At 41.2% G+C, this 17,188-nt stretch overlaps 1 protein-coding gene across 1 annotated transcript; it reads left to right on the top strand.

Annotated features, from left to right (window-relative positions):
* Window positions 1-1,643: 1,643 nt before the first annotated feature.
* On the top strand, window positions 1,644-15,761 carry lmo4b (LIM domain only 4b). The gene is made up of 5 exons (XM_039812314.1): window positions 1,644-2,131; window positions 3,792-4,032; window positions 9,489-9,585; window positions 12,031-12,186; window positions 14,876-15,761. Exons 2-5 carry the CDS (start codon window positions 3,797-3,799, stop codon window positions 14,882-14,884), a joined length of 498 nt encoding a protein of 165 aa, XP_039668248.1. The 5' UTR covers window positions 1,644-2,131; window positions 3,792-3,796; the 3' UTR covers window positions 14,885-15,761.
* Window positions 15,762-17,188: the final 1,427 nt, after the last annotated feature.

The following is a 17,188-nucleotide window of genomic DNA, read 5'->3' on the forward strand; positions in this document are numbered from 1 at the left end:
GGAAACTGCCACAGGACTGAAAGATCTCAGCGGAGAAAGGAGATGATCAATTTCTGAGGGACCCCCACCTTTTTTTCTCCTCATCTCCAAACCCTCTCCCGCACACAGCACCCTGACCCCTCCTCCTCCTCCTCCTCCTTCTCCTCCTCCTCTCTTCAACGAGCCATAATTATTTTGCAAAAGAACTCCAGAAAAAGAGCACACAGAGTAATTTCTCTTGCCCAGTAATGAAAAGCTCATTAATATAGGCCCTGGAACAAACAAAGCTTTTCCTGTGAGGCCCCCTTTTCAAATCCATTTCATATTTTCCCTCTGTTTTAATCATTTATATCAATTAATCATTCCTTGGTGGAAAAGATATTCTTTGCCCATCTTCTGTGGTTTTTTTGTTCTAGCGAGTGAGAGGCTTGATGAGGATGTCAAGAGAATGTGGCTCAAACCAAGGTGGAGTAGCATTGGCTTTGCCAAAGGGAAATCAGCTTGATGCAGCACACTCTCTTTGGAGCTGCAGGAATAATTAAACAATTAAAGTAAAGAAAAAGATCATCCTCATACATCTGCCAGGGGCATCTTATAATGAAGCTGTTTTGTCATGTAAAACCGGTCAACCTGGTGAATCTCAAATAACTTTCCTCCGAGGCAACTTTTCTCCAATAGCAACACTTTTTTTTAGTTAAACTGAAGACATCGCTTGTTTTTCACAGAACAATTTCCGGTTGCTACACTGCAGCACTTCAGCTTTTTTTTTGGTAAAAGCTGAGGAAAAAAGAGGACGAATTACCTTCTCTTTCGACATCATGTTAGCAAACATGTCAGCACCACATTATTTGTATTAAAAGGTGTTGCAATTGCTTCCAGTTTATCTTGTCTTTGAAGTCCACATGGTGGTGGAAAACTTAAACTGTAAGACTGAATGAATTAAAGATCTCAGCCAAATCGAGGTCTTGCAGATTAGCCTTAATAGGTGCTGAAACCAATGACCTGAGGCTTAATGGGGTTGTAAACGACAGCAGGCCTTGCGATTATTTTCAGTGACAGACGATGGCGCCACTACGCAGCTATTAGGCCTTGATATTTCACAGAGGTTGGAGTCACCCTCAGTAAACTAAGTAGTTATTGAATGTCAACTAATTAAACTCAGACGTGAGATGAATGCAGCTTACTGGATGCTAGCTGCCATTGAAGATAGGCTAGTATTTAGATTTTTTTTTTAGTCTGCGCCTATATGAAACCAGTCAAAAAGGCGATCCATAAGTTTTATTAGGATAATATTCAGCTATCACATACCATTAACTCCCTTTATGAATATGTATACGATTAAATAAGATTGCGTAATGTATTGTTGAAACTAATTAAACTGAACACACGCTGCTATTACAAGGGTTGTATTGGTGTATTGAAGCCTCTTCTGTCCCTGTCATTGTTTTCAAGCGTCTACATTTGACACTCGTCTCTTCGCCGTTTCTTTCGCACCTCTCCGGTCCATCTCTACCATTCACCTCTACTCCGTTTCCATCCTTCTCTGCGTGTCCAAGTCAATCTCACCTCCCCCTGATTGGCTGGATTTGTTATTCCTGCTAAATGAACTGCGCGCCGATTGGCTGCGGCGGCGCCTTCGTCACGCGGCCAAAAGGGGTTTTTACTGGAGGTTTTTTCCTGTCAGCGACACATGTAGAACAAGCAGCTAACGGGACCCAGAGAGCAGACCGGAGGACAGTCAATCATAGCCTATGTGCCAGCCTCGTTATTTCTTTTCCCTTTCTTTTGCCAAAACACGCACTTCTCGGTCTGAGGACATCACGGCACGCGTAGACCTGTAATTACGCCTTGCAATGGACTCCTTCTGTTCCAGCGAAAAAAAGAACACTAAAGCAGCAACAGTAAAACGGGAACCATCCAGTGGAAATACTATCTGATAACTCCATTTGCTCGGCACTCCGCTTGTTGCCAGTGAACATCCGAGCTCAAGTCCTCACTGTCCTCACTGTCGCGCGGAGCTGGAGGCCGACCGCGCGCGATACTGTATCGCTTTTTACCTGTACTTTTTGGGACTGTTATAGCCTGCCTGTTTACCTGCATACCCAGCAAGTCATTAACTTTACAACCATTACTCTTAAACGAGACAAACGAGGTGGGTGTTCGTTGATATTACAGCAGTGTTTGCATGGCTAAAATGTCTGTTTTAATCTTTGTATTTATAGCTAACGGTACGCTTTACACTGGAAACTAGCCCCTCGTCGGTTCTACTCGTGTCTTTCTGTCATGAATGCTAGCGGTGATATTTGATAGGCTGTGTTATTCTTGCGACATTATCCTCCTCTTTAGCCCCTGTTCACGCATTTACCCCGCAATGTGATGCTACATTTCTTTTATTTTTTTTATTAAAAAGCCACAGCCTTTTAGCACATGGCAGCCTGATATGTTTTTTTTTTTTTTTTTTTTTTTTTTTTTTTTTTTTTTTTTTTTTTTTTCTCTCTCTCTCTCTTTCCATGACTTGGTCTCTGCGCCCAAATTGCCTGCCCGTGTAATTACTTGAGTTAGCCCATTTAAGTTAAAAGCCACCCCCCTCCTCTTCACCTTCCCCCTGCCCCCTCCATCTCTCAGCGAAAAAAAAAAAAAAGAAACTCCTCTCTGAATGAAACTTGACGATGGTCCGTCTTGTTTATCCAGGGAGTCACTTTCAGGTCGGTTTTTTGATTCATCTCCTTTTAGATTTAATCAGCACTAAGGTACGCTGTGGTTTGTCCCTAAGAGCCATCGCTAATGGGCTTACTGAATGCTTTTCTGTGTGCACCCCCCCTCTCTCCCCTCTCCCCAACTCTAATTAGCCTACCTGCCTTTCAACAAAGATTTGGCTTTATCCAGGCATGTAGTCTGCTTGACCAAATTGGAGAGGATTACATTTGAAAGAACCCACATTAATGTTGTGGGTGAAACAAATGCCTGCATTGCATTCGCATTAGAACACTTAGAATCATTGCTGGTCGATTGTGGTAGGCCTATATCCGGGCTATTTGTCCTATTAAGGTGCTGTTAAATATTGGTTTTTAGTTGCAGGACAGATCATCTTCAGCCCTCAGGTCAAAGGCCTGCAAGCATCAAGTGTTGGTAAACACCGAGCCAGCAAGGCAAAGTGTTTCACATGTCAGTTTGAAGCCACTCTGATTCAGCCTATTCATACAGTATCCTTTTGTGTTTTGCCATAAACACCACCTCCCAGCTATTCACTGCAATAGAGTGAGAGGAATTGTGTGGTGAAGTATTGTGCTGTTTAGAATTCAGCTCAACAAAAGCCCATGCTGCATAATTGTTGCTTTTGGCTCCTGGGGTTAACAGTTAACAGACATTTATCATGAGAGGTCCAATGAAGCAACAGCACGGGGGATGAGACCGAGATCAAGGGCAGATTAGTTCACTAAATGACCCGTAGCTCTCTTGTAGCAGAACGGGACTCTGAACGGTTCCCTTTATGAGATCTGCTATCGTGTTTTGATACGATTTTGACGTTCAAAGACCACGCTGATGGAACATGATGTTCAAAGGGCTGGAATTTTCAATTTGATAATTGATAAATTGACTTGTGGCCTGTTGCATACATGATCCAGTACACTGTTGTATGGTATAGGGATCCAACATAGCCCTGTGTGTGTGTGACCCATCCCAGGTCCTGACCCAATTGTATACAAAACAATACTCGCCTGGTAAAAGTGTGAACAGCAACTTTTCTGGGTGTGCCATGTACAACAAGCAGACTGTTAATATCATCTCTTCTGTGTTTTGTTTGTTTTCAGGGACAATGGTGAATCCCGGAGGCAGCAGCCAGCCACCACCCGTGGGCACAGGTTCTCTGTCCTGGAAGCGGTGTGCAGGGTGCGGGGGCAAAATCGCAGACCGTTTCCTCCTTTACACCATGGACAGCTACTGGCACAGCCGATGCCTCAAGTGCTCATGCTGCCAGGCCCAGCTGGGCGAAATCGGCACGTCGTGCTACACAAAAAGCGGCATGATCCTCTGTAGAAACGACTATATCAGGTGAGAAAATGCATGCATTATTTTAGATTAGCACTCATTTTCAGGAGATTATCACTGGCCGTCATTACCACAGATTTATCTGAAGCAATTGCTTTTTCCCAAGAGAATTGTGTAACTCAGAAACCAGATAAAATCACTTTTTAAAAGTCCTGGAAGATATTAAGAAACACTATTAAATCAAACAGTTATAAAAGTTATAAACAAACAAAAATGGGGCTAGTCACGCAATGATCAGCAAGCTTGGGTGTGTTTCTTCAGAGCATGTGTCTCAAATTGTACTAACGTCATCAGTGTTCATTAAAGTGTCCCGGTTGAAGTCTCCCTGGTTTACCCTGAAAGAGGTCAAACACGCTGGCATGTTGACTAAGCAACAAAAGCAAAAGAGTTGCTCTGCAGACCATCTGCATGTCTGTCCTGTTTGCTGTTCATGGTTAACTGAAGGACAGAAAATTGGTCTTGTCAGAATTATGTTTGCTCTGTGAGACATATGTACAGTGTTCGTGTTGGGCACAGATTATCGTTTTATTTGTTGGTCTTTTTATATATGTATGTATGTATGTATGTATGTATGTATGTATGTATGTATGTATGTATGTATGTATGTATGTATGTATGTATGTATGTATGTATGTATGTGTGTATGTAACACAACAGAAAAGCACCATTTAATTAGCAAAGAGAGCCTTTTTAAATATTCTAGTAGGTGTGCCAGACACCCAGGCACACTCTCATTCTGGTAATGTAGAGCAGTCTGATGTGACGGCAGAAGGCACAGTTTACTGGAAGTTCAAATACTTTCTGGAATCACCCTGGGGGCTCAAGAATGGTATTGATTTTTTTAACCCAATAATTAACTGTTTTGACTATTATTCTCTAACACTTCAGGTCGTTTTCATATCAATGCAAGACATGTTTTTTTTTTTGTAGAATCTTTATGTTTTCATACGTTTTAAAAACACATGGAAATTCATGCATCTGAGTTTGCTTCTTTTGCATTAATAATCTAAAAGATGGAATTGCACTACAGTCAACATGAACATGCAACACTGCTGTTGAATCTGCACGGATAATTCAAAATCTAAAGCGTGCCTGTGCGCTCTCACACCCACCTCCATAAAAAGGATGAGGAAGTCAATGGGGTACTTCATTCATAATGGGACTATAACGTAATTAAAATTGGAACAGGGGAAAACGTGGATACACCTTTCCCACTTGTAATGAGAGCATGCTTGGTGGAAGAGCTAAACACGCATATTATGGAACCACGAGATCTCTGTGGAGATAAAGATAGGAGCGGCGGGGAAAAAAAAAAAACATCTGACAGTGAGTCTACACAATTAAATGCTTTAATTATAGTCCCCCTCCATTTCCTTTAGTCCTGATGGGTTTTATCTAATGAGATCTGGTCCCTGGCTTGTATCCGCTCCCAATGACGTGTCCGAAATGAATGAGAGCCACACGGCAAACAAAACATTTAATTAACCAAATTGGCTTTTGAGAGAGAGCAGGAGAGAAAGACAGATAGAGAAGAGGGATTATTGCGAAGGCCATTTGCCGCTGTCCCCCCTTACTCATCTTAAAGGGGCAGACTCATTTTTTTTTTTTTTGTGATAGACTGCCATACTGCCCATATCACATACGTTTATAGCCCCAAACTTATATTAATAAAGCTGATAAGAAAATGCTCATCTGATTGATCAGGAGTCAAAACGCATGGCATCACAGCCATAATGGGATGTATGCCTGGCCTGGGATGATATCCATCTCCCATCAATCAAGTAGAAATATTCACACACATCACAAGACAGGCACCATCTCTCCTTTTTCATGCAAGCGCTGCCACTGGAAAGCTTTAATGTCAAACTTTTAAGCCAAAGTTGCGTTTGCTGCGGGGATCATGTTGTTTTAAGCTGGAGGTGATATTATTTCTGTGGGTTGCTAGTAGAGGCAGAATTAATTTACTCGTGGCTGCTGGATTCAGGGAGAATGCTGTCCCCTTTAATTGAATAAGCCTAGGTAATTAAATGGCACTTTTCCAATAGAACGTGTGAGGTAAATCTAATAGTTGGTTATTTAATATCACTTTGAAGTCTGCCCACTCAAGCACTATGACAGCGCAAGAGAATGTGAACTATTAGGCCAGGAAAAAAAGCCTGGGATCTCAGAAATTAATTAAATCGCATGCAATTTAGGGGAAACGTTTATCTTGATTTGTCATAACAGAATTAATTCAAGGCCTTCAATTCACTTGGGGCCAGATCTGTTACTCTGAATTAACCAAGTGTAATTTGGCTGATCCACCACCACCACCATCACCCTCCCTCCACCCCTACACACACACGTACACGCACACACATGCTCACACCTCCCCATCCCCCTGTTCCCAAAACACATGCACATACACAACACAGATCCACACGCGCCCTCCCTCATCCTAGCAATCTTCCCATCCCACCCCCCCACCCCACCCCTCCACCCCTTTCTCTAATGCAGCTCTTGCCATTATGCAAAGCCCCGCTTCAGTATCAATATGGCCTAGTGCTTTTAAGGTGCTTTGGCTGCTGATGTAGAGAGGCATTTTTAATGGACTGTGTTGCAGAAATCATTGTTGTGGGGGTAATTTTACCCTACTCAAAGGCCTTGGTGAATGAGGTCTGCATTTACCAGACAGCCTAGCTGCACGCCATGCTATATTTCACCTGGCAGTCAGTGCTGAAATGAAATCCAATAGTCATTGCCTATATAGATAGACGACAGACAGCTCCGAATGTGGTTTTGTTTTGTTTTGTATGTTATTTAATTTAATCAAACACGTTGGTTGTAGCAAAGCCAGATCCATGGGGGAAGAAAACAGATAAATCAAGATGAAGCCATCTGCCAAAAAAACCTAGTACGAGCCACCGATTTTCTTCCTTTTTTTTTATTTAGGAAGGGAAAAAGCTGAAACCAGATGTGTCACTGCAATTAAACAGTCCCTTGGCCTTAATTATAGTGACCTGGGCTGTCTACTTCACCTCAGCGCTGTAGGTCACTGGCAGAGGAGGCCATTAGAGCCCAAGTTCAAACCGATATAGCAGCTTAATTTAGCACCTAAAGGCTCTGGCTCCTTAAATCAAATACTATCAAAAGCTATCCCCTGATAAATTAATTATCCTACTATGAGTTCCACACTGTGGTGCAATATAAAAAGGCTGTGGTGAAAGCGTCCTGTAGTCTTTGTTTTTCGACACCCGTCAAAAGCTTTCTCACCGACGAAACTCCTCGAGGAATAAATGCGACATGAACATGGAAGAACATATTTTTCCGTTTGACCAAAGTTAGAATTTTCGAGCGAGTCAGGCTTTGAAATGCAGAAACATCTTTGCGCGAGAAGTGTGTTTTTTTTGCTTTTCCACAGATTTGCCTGAGCACAAGAGCCTTAAAGCAACAGGCATATATGTTCATTTTCACTATCATGTTTGTCCCAGTGAAAGCAGAGAATTGGCAGTGTTGGGACTCCAGTTAATTAGTTTCTGAAATTGAGTTTTGATGGAGTCTTTCCAAACGATGCTAAGACAAAATTTCTTATTGAAAGCCATTTCTCTGTCCCTTTGCAGAGAGCTCTGGCTTGTTTGTTCGTCAACATATCTAACAACTGCTTAGGTTATTGTTGGGATGGTAGAAGCATTTATTCCCTCGCTCCGTCTTGGCTTTAATTTGTTAAATACTTTTTTTAATGTCTGAACAGAAAAAAGACAGAACGCTTTCCCCTCATTGTTTCTTTTTTCTTGTTAATTTTTTTTTTTAAGCCAAACAACTTTTATCTGATGCACACACACACGCACACCAATGTTAACCACTCCCCCGTATCCCTTTCTCTTTCCATCCCTCTCTCCTCTTCTCTCCGGAGCATGTCAAATGCCGTGGTCTTATTTGATTGCTTAGGAAAAGTGCAGTGATAGAGCAAACACCCGGTGAGATATGATGACAAATGGGTCCAGATCCCAGTAAATTACTTTCTGCTCAAATCGAAATTTCATTCAGTTTGCTGCTCACCGAGATGAAGTAATCTAAATTGTGGACTCAGAAGGAAGATAGAAGGGAAGCCGGAGCAAGCATTTCATAGATAGAGAGAGAGAGAGAGAGAGAGAGAGAGAGAGAGAGAGAGAGAGAGAGAGAGAGAGAGAGAGAGAGAGAGAGAGAGAGAGAGAGAGAGAGAGAGAGAGAGAGAGAGAGAGAGAGAGAGAGAGAGAGAGAGAGAGAGAGAGAGAGAGAGAGAGAGAGAGAGAGAGAGAGAGAGAGAGAGAGAGAGAGAGAGAGAGAGAGAGAGAGAGAGAGAGAGAGAGAGAGAGAGAGAGAGAGAGAGATGAGCAGAAGCAAATCTAAGTGTTGACACCATGATTGAAAAGGTTAACCCATGCACATTATATATCAACCCGAGTAGCTACTGGTTTCTAATGGAAACACGGCACTGACAGAGCATTCACAGGAGTCCTAATGGCAAAAGCACTACGTCTCCACCTGGCCGTACAATCAAATCCTCTTAGTTCCTGATTGCTTATGTTCCAGGTTATTATTAGGTTGCAAAAAAAAAGTGCACCAGAAGTAATATGCAGTTTCAGTGCTAGATAGATGCTTGTGGAGAGTGTACAGAGTGCTCAATGATTCATTTCTCCGTCAATGTTGTGATGATTTTCTATTTATTCATTCTGTTACTCTCTTCCTCTCTCTTTTTCCTCCTGCATGCTTTCCCTTTTTAAGTTAGAAATGGACCGGGGGGTATAGTGAACTTTGCACTGAACAACTTCATTCAGTCACATCCTCAGTAGACACAAGTGTGGCGGGGGCAGGGCTAGAAGGGGGGCGCGGGGTGGCACTGCCCCCGAAATATGATGCCCCCCACTTCCCCCAGTAAGCGCAGCCCCCAAAAACAAAAATCCATGGGGCTAGAGTGCTGTCAATCTGACAATTGTGATTTCCATTGGATCAGAGTACTGTCTACTTGGCTGCCTGTTCTGCCAATCTTCCCAGCCCTTGTCACATGACCAATTCATGTTTCCATGATGACTATCCAAAATTCTGATACCATGGAACTAGCAATGGAATTGGTTTTTAATAAAAGTGGCAGACTGATATATAGATATAGGGAATGTGTGTGGTATTCAGATATACAATTTGTTTCAAATGAAAACAAGTGAAATGAATAATGAATGTGATGTTTATTTAGCATAATTACATTGTGCTGTTCTGTCCTATTCAATATTGCCTATATTTCTTAGCAGAACAAATGTCGTACCCCCTGCCCCCCCCGACTGATTATTGGTCCCCCTCTGTGCCACCCCACTTAAAAAATCCAGGAATCGCCCCTGAAGTGTGGATGCCACAGTCCATTATACGAGGCTAAAGCTATGAAGATGCCTTCAGGGGTTCCATAGTAACACTTTCTCTTGTCCTTCTTCTTCCTCCCTTTTTCTCAGATTATTTGGGAACAGTGGAGCTTGCAGCGCTTGTGGTCAGTCCATTCCAGCCAGTGAACTGGTGATGAGGGCACAGGGCAATGTGTACCACCTCAAGGTAAACTCCCGTTTCCTCTATGAAAGCTTTGAACTTAACATAAGCATGCTACGCACTAAGGTTAAAGTAGATTTTCTCCATATGGCATATGGAGAAAATATGCACCGATATTGGGGCGATGTTATAGGGTTGACTATCTGTGCTTTCTCAAAATATAAATACAATGAGAGTTTTGATAAATAATCGCAAATAATGTGCATACAATGACTAAGTGGATAAAGGCAAATAATAACAGTCTGGTTAGTTCAGTCACTTTGTGATGCAGCCTTTAAAACCAGGAAAAGACAACACTTAGTATTACGATATCCAACATTTAAGACAATATCTAGTCTCATATATATTGATATAATATCGCTATATTAGAAAATCAAATATCACAATATTTTTGACCAAATATCTCAAAGTCGATATTGGGGGTTGACTATCGAGAGTTTTTGAAAAATAATCACCAACAATGTGCATACAATGACTAAGTGGGTAAAGGCAAAATAATAAAACAGCAAAGTCTGGTAAGTTCATAAAATGTCATCACTTTACTGTAATGCAGCCTTTAAAACCTGGAAAAGACAAAACTTGTGTGATATCATGATATGCAAAATGATAGACTATCTCTAGCCTCATATACGATATATTACCCAGCCTTAGATTACGGCCTTGTGTTCTTTACAATGGCCCTTACATTACAGTTGAATTGAATATATCACACAATCTTTTTCTAGCGTGTTTGTATCAATATGTCTTTTGTGGTCAGTAAATGTTGACAAGCCTGTTGTATTGGAATTTGAAGATAGTAGCAAATAATAATAATAATAATAATAATAATAATAATAATAATAATAATAATAATAATAATAATAATAATAACTTGAAACCCAAGGACACTTTACAGAATTAGAGGTTGTAGGCTGTGGTAAAGAGGTGTGTTTCAGGAGTTTTTTAAATATGTCCAGGGATGTAGCATTTTGGATTTCTGCAGGGAGGGTCTAGGGAAGGTACAGAGTCTAGTATACATAGAGCTGCTGTCTATGAAGAGCAGGGTTAATGATAGTTTAAAGTAATTATTAATGAAAAAAAAACAAAAACACTTCAGTCCCAGTGTTTAAAATAAGGACCGAAAAGTTTAGTTTCTAAGCCGTAATAATTGTACTTGTACTAATCGTTTAATTGCTGAAGGGCTAAAACAGTTAGTTGATTAACCAGTCGACAGAACATCAACAGAAATGTAATCACCATCTATTTTGATATTTGATTCATAGTTAAAGTCCCCCCTTTTATTTTTATATTTTTTAAGGGAGAAATACCAACCATTCTTTCGCTCCAGCTTCTCGATTGTAAAAGCTGCTCTTCTTTGTCTTCTATGTGATCGTAAATGAAATCGCTTTGGTTTGGGACTGTGGGTCGGATAAAACAAGACATCCGATAACATTAACTTGGTCTTAAGGCAATTGTGATTGGCATTTTATTTCATTATTTTTCTGACAGTTTATAGACCAAACCATTAATCAATTAGTCAAAGCAATTAGGAAAGCCCTACATAGCTGTTAATTAGTCATACCCGGATTTTCACCGCTAACCGCCGCTGACACCTCACACACAGTTGTCCAGAAGTGCACATATGTCTGCATTCACAAGCTCCAAGGTAATGGGTCATAATAGGATGGAGCACGGCGTGGTTGTGAACGGTAGCGCTGCACCACATAAAATATGCAATACGGTTGTTGGATATCGCGATAACGATATCACTCGCGATAAATGAACAGATGTTAAAGTGTACTCAGTTCTGCTGCTTTCAGTATCCTCCTAAAATACAATGAATTGTTTGTTGAATTTTTTTATCAGACAAGTTGAACATTGAATTGACTATAAAAGGCAGCACTGAAAACAGAACAGTCAGTTTTGTCTCTTTCATCGAACACAAGAAATGTCGGAGTGTCTTTTCGGGACATGTCACTGCCTTTCGCGATAGGGTTATTGCGCCAGTTCATTTCGCGATTCGGGCTGCACGGTAAGAGAAAAATATGCAATACCGTTGAATATCGCGATATTTTGCGATCGATAATCCAATGTTAAAATGTTCTCAGTTCTGCATTGCTGTAGCTTTCAGTATTCTGCTAAAATACCACAAATTAGTTTGTTGGATCTTTGAAAACAAATGAAAGGAAATCATTTCCCAGCATGCTTTCATTGAACAAAATGAACATTGAGTTGAATATAAAAGTGCCACTAAAAAAATGAAAGTGACCGTTATATTTTGAAGTGCATTTTTCTGCTGATATTTTCTCTCAACTAACACAAAAAAAAAAATCGGAGTGTGTGTGTGTGTATATGTCGCAGCCTTTCGCGGTGTGTGTATATTGCGTCTGTTGATATCGCGATGCCGATTTAAAGAAACGATATATTGTGCAGCCCTAGTTAACGGCTGTCTCTGTGTGTCGTTCCCCGCGGTGTTTCACTTGTTCCACCTGCCGGAACCGGCTCAATCCCGGGGATCGGTTTCACTACATCAACGGCAGCCTGTTCTGCGAACACGACAGACCCACAGCACTCATCAACGGCCATTTGAGTTCGCTGCAGACGAACCCACTACTGCCCGACCAGAAGGTAAGATCCCTCTCTCTGCACCAGTGACGCATGGCGGGGGCTGTCTGTCGGATGATGATGATGATGATGATGATGATGATGGAGAGCGCTCCAGACTTCTTTGTGGTCTCATTTTCCAAGCATTAAAAAACGGACAGAAGGCTGACCACTTTCAAAGTACGAGTCCGTTAAAGCTCGTCATCAGTCAGCTGGAGTCATTAGCAGGAGAAAGAAAAACATCTGTAATTTTCCCGCCGACATTTGTCACTCCGTTTACATTCGCGCCGTCGATTCGACTTCACCGCGAGGCACGCAGCAGATACTAAATCTTACAGAGCAGAGATGAATTTTATTTGTAGACAGCAGATGGATTTTTTTTCCCCCCATCATTCTTGTTGGAAGGACACGCACTCAGAAAATCTGTATTAACCGTCGGCACAAAACATGTGAATTATTTTTTCATGTACTGCTGTCCTCCATACTCTTGTTTGTTATGAGCCGATACATATTTGACTCATCTTGAATTTATTTGCTGTCCCGAGCCAGACTTGACTGAAAATATGACGCACGCTGCCATTTAAAAAAAAAAAAAAAAAAAAAACAACAACAACAAAAAAAACGCACTTGAGTACTGCATCAACAAGACTGGGATTACCTGGGCTAAGTTAATACTCCCAAGGCCAAAAATATGTATCCAAAGGCCCGAGGGCTGAACACAGACAGCAAGCTGCAGCAGCCAGTACATCATGGAAGCTGTCATCATGGCTTCCCCCCCCCCGATTTGATCTTGATGCCTCCAGTGAAAGCAAAACAGAGGGCCTAATCATATACGAAGGATAACTTCATTCTTCAGGATAGCTTCATTCTCCCCCCGCAGGAGATATAATCATTTTTGCCTCACAACAAGGAGCTTTATTGATACCTTGTCTGCGCACACAGCACACCGAGCGATATGGGGGTGGGGGGGGCGCGGGGTGTTTGGAGTGTGTCAGAGTCTGACTGAAAGAGGAATTATATTGTTGGGAGCATGCATTTCACCTTGAGTGGTTTTGTGAGTAGAGGAGAGAGGTAGAACTCCATTAAGCCCCCTCCCCACCCCCCCACCCCTCCCTGCCTCCACGTCACAGGCCTTTTAAGGGCTTGTCACTTCTACAAATCAGCTCTTAGAGCTCTTAGAGCTCCTCACATTTAAATTGAAAGCCGTTGCATTATCTAGCTTAATTTTAAATGTCTGTTTAAGTCCTTACACCCCTCCCCTCCCCCCCACCAATGTCTCTTGTAGCATGGCTGGTGTAGTAAATATGAGGCCTCATTGTTTATTTATGCGCTAACATCAATTGTAGTGAAAAACTGCTGAATTATTGATGCTAAAATGCAATCTGAATATTGGCCCCGGTGCTTTAATTATAGCGGAGAGAGAGAATTATTAAATAAACAAGAGGCGCATCGCTCAGCGGGAAACGGTCTCGGGATGCTTTTGTTATCTCGGCGGGTGAAATAAAGGAGAATTAGCCCGCTGCTGAAAGCACGCTATCACACACACACATAGAGCTGCAAAGATGAATCGATCAATCGATTAGTTGTCAACTCTCAAATTAATCGCCAACAGTTTTGATAATCGATTAGTCGGAGTAATTTTTTAAGACAAAAGTAAAACGAAAATTGATTCCAGCTTCTTAAATGTGAATATTTTCTAGTTTATTCTCTCCTCTGTGACAGTAAACTGAATATCTTTGAGTTGTGGACAAAACAAGACATTTGAGGACGTCATCTTCGGCTTTTGGGAAACACTGATCCACATTTTTCACAGTTTTCTGACATTTTATAGACCAAACAACTAATCGATTATTCAAGGAAAAGAAATCAACAGATTAATCGACTATGAGAATAGTCGTGAGTCGTATAGAATAGAGTGTGAGACGGCCCTCAACTGACAGACGTACAGTAGAATTTACAGCTCTCAAAATCAATATAGCTCATGTATCCCTAACAGCAGCGCATAGATTGAATATGGAAACACAGGCTGGTTTAGCGGAGAGAAAATGAAGCAGTTACTGCTCATACGGAAAACACGGGGGTTATCTGCTGACCGTTGTTTTGATGATGTGCGATTTTTATTTTTTTTATTTTTTGCCGTGACATAATTGGTGTTGTCGGCGTTCGGCGGCGTAGGACATTTGATGCTCATTTATTTGGCTTTTCTTCCTAGCTCCTTTCCTAATCTCTTTGTTCAGAACAGACAAATTACCTCTTTCATACGGAGCTGCTTTGACCCAGGGGAGCGAGACCCTCCCAGCGTCAGTCACTTTAATTAGCCCCCAAGTAGGAGTTTGCAATTACTAATAGACTGAAGCCCTCCTAGTGATTTGAGGGATGAAGGGAAAAGTAAATTGCCCCTAAGAATCAAAAAAAGAAGAAAAAGGAAAGAAGAAAAGATTTTTTTTTTTTTTCTGTTTCACAGGACTGAACACCTCCTGCAGTTGTGTTGGAGCGTGGTTCTAATTATACCAAAGAGAATCGCTTCATGGATGCACTTTTGAGTTAATGCAAAGTAAATGGGACAGCAGATGTTTTTCAAAGCCTGGCTGATCAATAAATCAAACAGTAGAGCTGGTGGAAAGTTGATTTATCAGGATGGCATTTTGTGAACTGATATTGTGGCCCAAAGTTTAAAAAAAAAAATCTTTTTTTTGTATCTCTCACTATTCAGGTGTGTTAGACGGGGAGCCATGCAGGAAGCAGGATGTGTGCCTTCATTTAAGCCCTTACTCATTGTCACCCAAGACAGCGTGGATCAGCAGCACCCCCAGGCCCTTTGCCCCCAAAGGAACCCTCTACCCATCTTAACCAGTTACCTGACCTTTTATTTCTGCTAACCCATACCCAAAAACGCTCAGCCTTCAACCTTGGCTTTTCCCCAAATATGGGCGGATACTTGCACTTAATGCACCTGTTACGGGACGCTGAGGACTCCATAACCCTTGGAATAAAAAAAATAAAAAAATAAAATAAAAAAAGAGACTGATCAGAATCCAAGGGGACTCTTGAGGAAGAGAAAATTAAGTAACACACAAGAGGATGTTGTGACTGAAGTGAGGGGAAGAGAAAAAAAAGACTAATGATGTTAAAGAGATGCAGGCTTTTCAACTCTGCATATTTGGTTTCAAGACATTTTTAGGGGAAAAACCTGGGACTTTTTGATTTTTTTTTTTTTTTTGCTTTCTTCCTTTTCTATCCTCATTTCCCAACAACATGGTGTTTCCACTTTATATATTTTAAGTGTTGTCGAAGGGGAATGTTTTTTTCTTTTTCTTTGATGGTATATATAGAAAAAGATGGGGTTTTAAAAAAAAGAAGAAAAAAAAAAATCTGTGGCTTTTTGTGGAAAACAAATCATGAACACTCTCTTGGTGTATTTGTAAAACTACCATGTATGTACAGTATGCATGTAAATGTCGTTGTCGAGGCGTGGCTACAGTACATCTGGTCCTCACCCCTCCCCTCTCCAAACCTAAAAGGATGGCAAACGGAAAGAAACTTGCTCATAGTTAGTAATGTAGAGATCATCATCATCAACATATAAATGCTGAATGAAAGAGAAATTTATTTGTGATATTTTCCGAGACATTTGCTCCAGTATGGTGTATTTAATTAATAAAAATATTGAAGATTTAAAAAAAAAAGAAAAAAAAAGCCTCCTTAAATTCATTGTAAAGCGTCAGAATATGTACTCTGTTATAATTGACCAAACTTGGGTTTTATAGATTAAGAACTCTGCTTCACACATGTAGAACTGTGTGACGTAATTAGGATTGAGCATCGAGAACCGATTCCTACTTGGAATTGTTTCAAAAATTACGATTCCAGTGGAATCGTTTCTTTATTGGAATTGTTTGGAGGATTTGGTTTCAAATCTGATCATGGTTTCCAAATTTAACATGCGCGTTTTGGTTCCTGTAGCGTCCAGGCGCTTGTTGTGCTGGCAGCTTTGGAGCACAGTAAGCGGCGCTCTAGTGTGGCTTTATTTTACGTTGAAAAAGCCCGGTAAAACTGCAACCCACCATTGAATCAAAATAAAACTTTCCTCTTATTTGTGAAATAAGCACGTGACCCGTTTCAACTCCACCCCTCAAAGAATCAAGACTCGATAAGAACCGGGACTGAAAGGAAGAATCACAATTGGAATCAGAATTGTTGAAATCCAAATGATGCCCAACCCTAGACGTAATGTTGTCTCGAGTCCCTTGTTTTTACCAATGAAGCATCATTATATCATCAGTGTTTTTATATCGGAATTACATGATCACTACAAGTTCAATTCATCAAGTGCTCAGGAATTTCTCTTTCTTGCAAAAGCCCGACATCAACGCATAACTTGTCTGCTTTACCATTGATAATCCTCTATTGAAGATCCTGCAGCGTTGCCATTCAATTTCCAGTCTAGCCAATCATCAAGGTGCATGATGAGCGTCTATCAGAAAATGGATAAACATGTATCCTCTCTTTCTGTTCAAATGACCGTTTGCTATTCATCACTCTAATACCTGACAGAAATGGAGGAAAATGTCCCTTTGAAGATTCAATTACTGCAGAGAGGGAGAGCGGTGTCTCTCTTTGGCAGGCACAAATTGAATGGGCTATTTGCAGAACAAATTGGTGTTTGAAGTCCTTGCAAGACCTAATAGGTCTGAAGGAGGAACCCGGTAATGGCTGATGCGCTTATCTGTGGAGTCTGGGCCCCTCATGAGCCCGCCGTTGTGGCTGAAACAATGCTGCTGTATCGGATATAAGACTTTCATGCAAAAATCAGCTCCAATAGAAGAGGAAATGGATGTTTGTGTTTTAAAAATGGGATTTAAATGCTAGGAAACCATCTCCTGAATTAGAACCCTTAACATGGTGATTCCTAAACGTTTGAACATGAGTCGTGTTTTCGCAGGACTGTCAGTGTTGCAGGCCTTTTTCACTGAAGGCATTTGACACCGTAGGGAAAAAGCGCAGGTGTAAATAAGAAAACGAATGA

This window comes from Perca fluviatilis, chromosome 9 (genome assembly GCF_010015445.1).
Source record: "Perca fluviatilis chromosome 9, GENO_Pfluv_1.0, whole genome shotgun sequence".
NCBI lineage: Eukaryota > Metazoa > Chordata > Actinopteri > Perciformes > Percidae > Perca > Perca fluviatilis.

What these genes read in the sequence shown, in the direction of transcription:
- lmo4b (XM_039812314.1), top strand. Translation starts at nt 3,797, where the DNA reads ATGGTGAATCCCGGAGGCAGCAGCCAGCCACCACCCGTGGGCACAGGT. An exon ending in TGTAGAAACGACTATATCAG is followed by an intron (nt 4,033 to 9,488) that starts GTGAGAAAATGC and finishes CCTTTTTCTCAG; the next exon opens with ATTATTTGGGAACAGTGGAG. An exon ending in GCAATGTGTACCACCTCAAG is followed by an intron (nt 9,586 to 12,030) that starts GTAAACTCCCGT and finishes CGTTCCCCGCGG; the next exon opens with TGTTTCACTTGTTCCACCTG.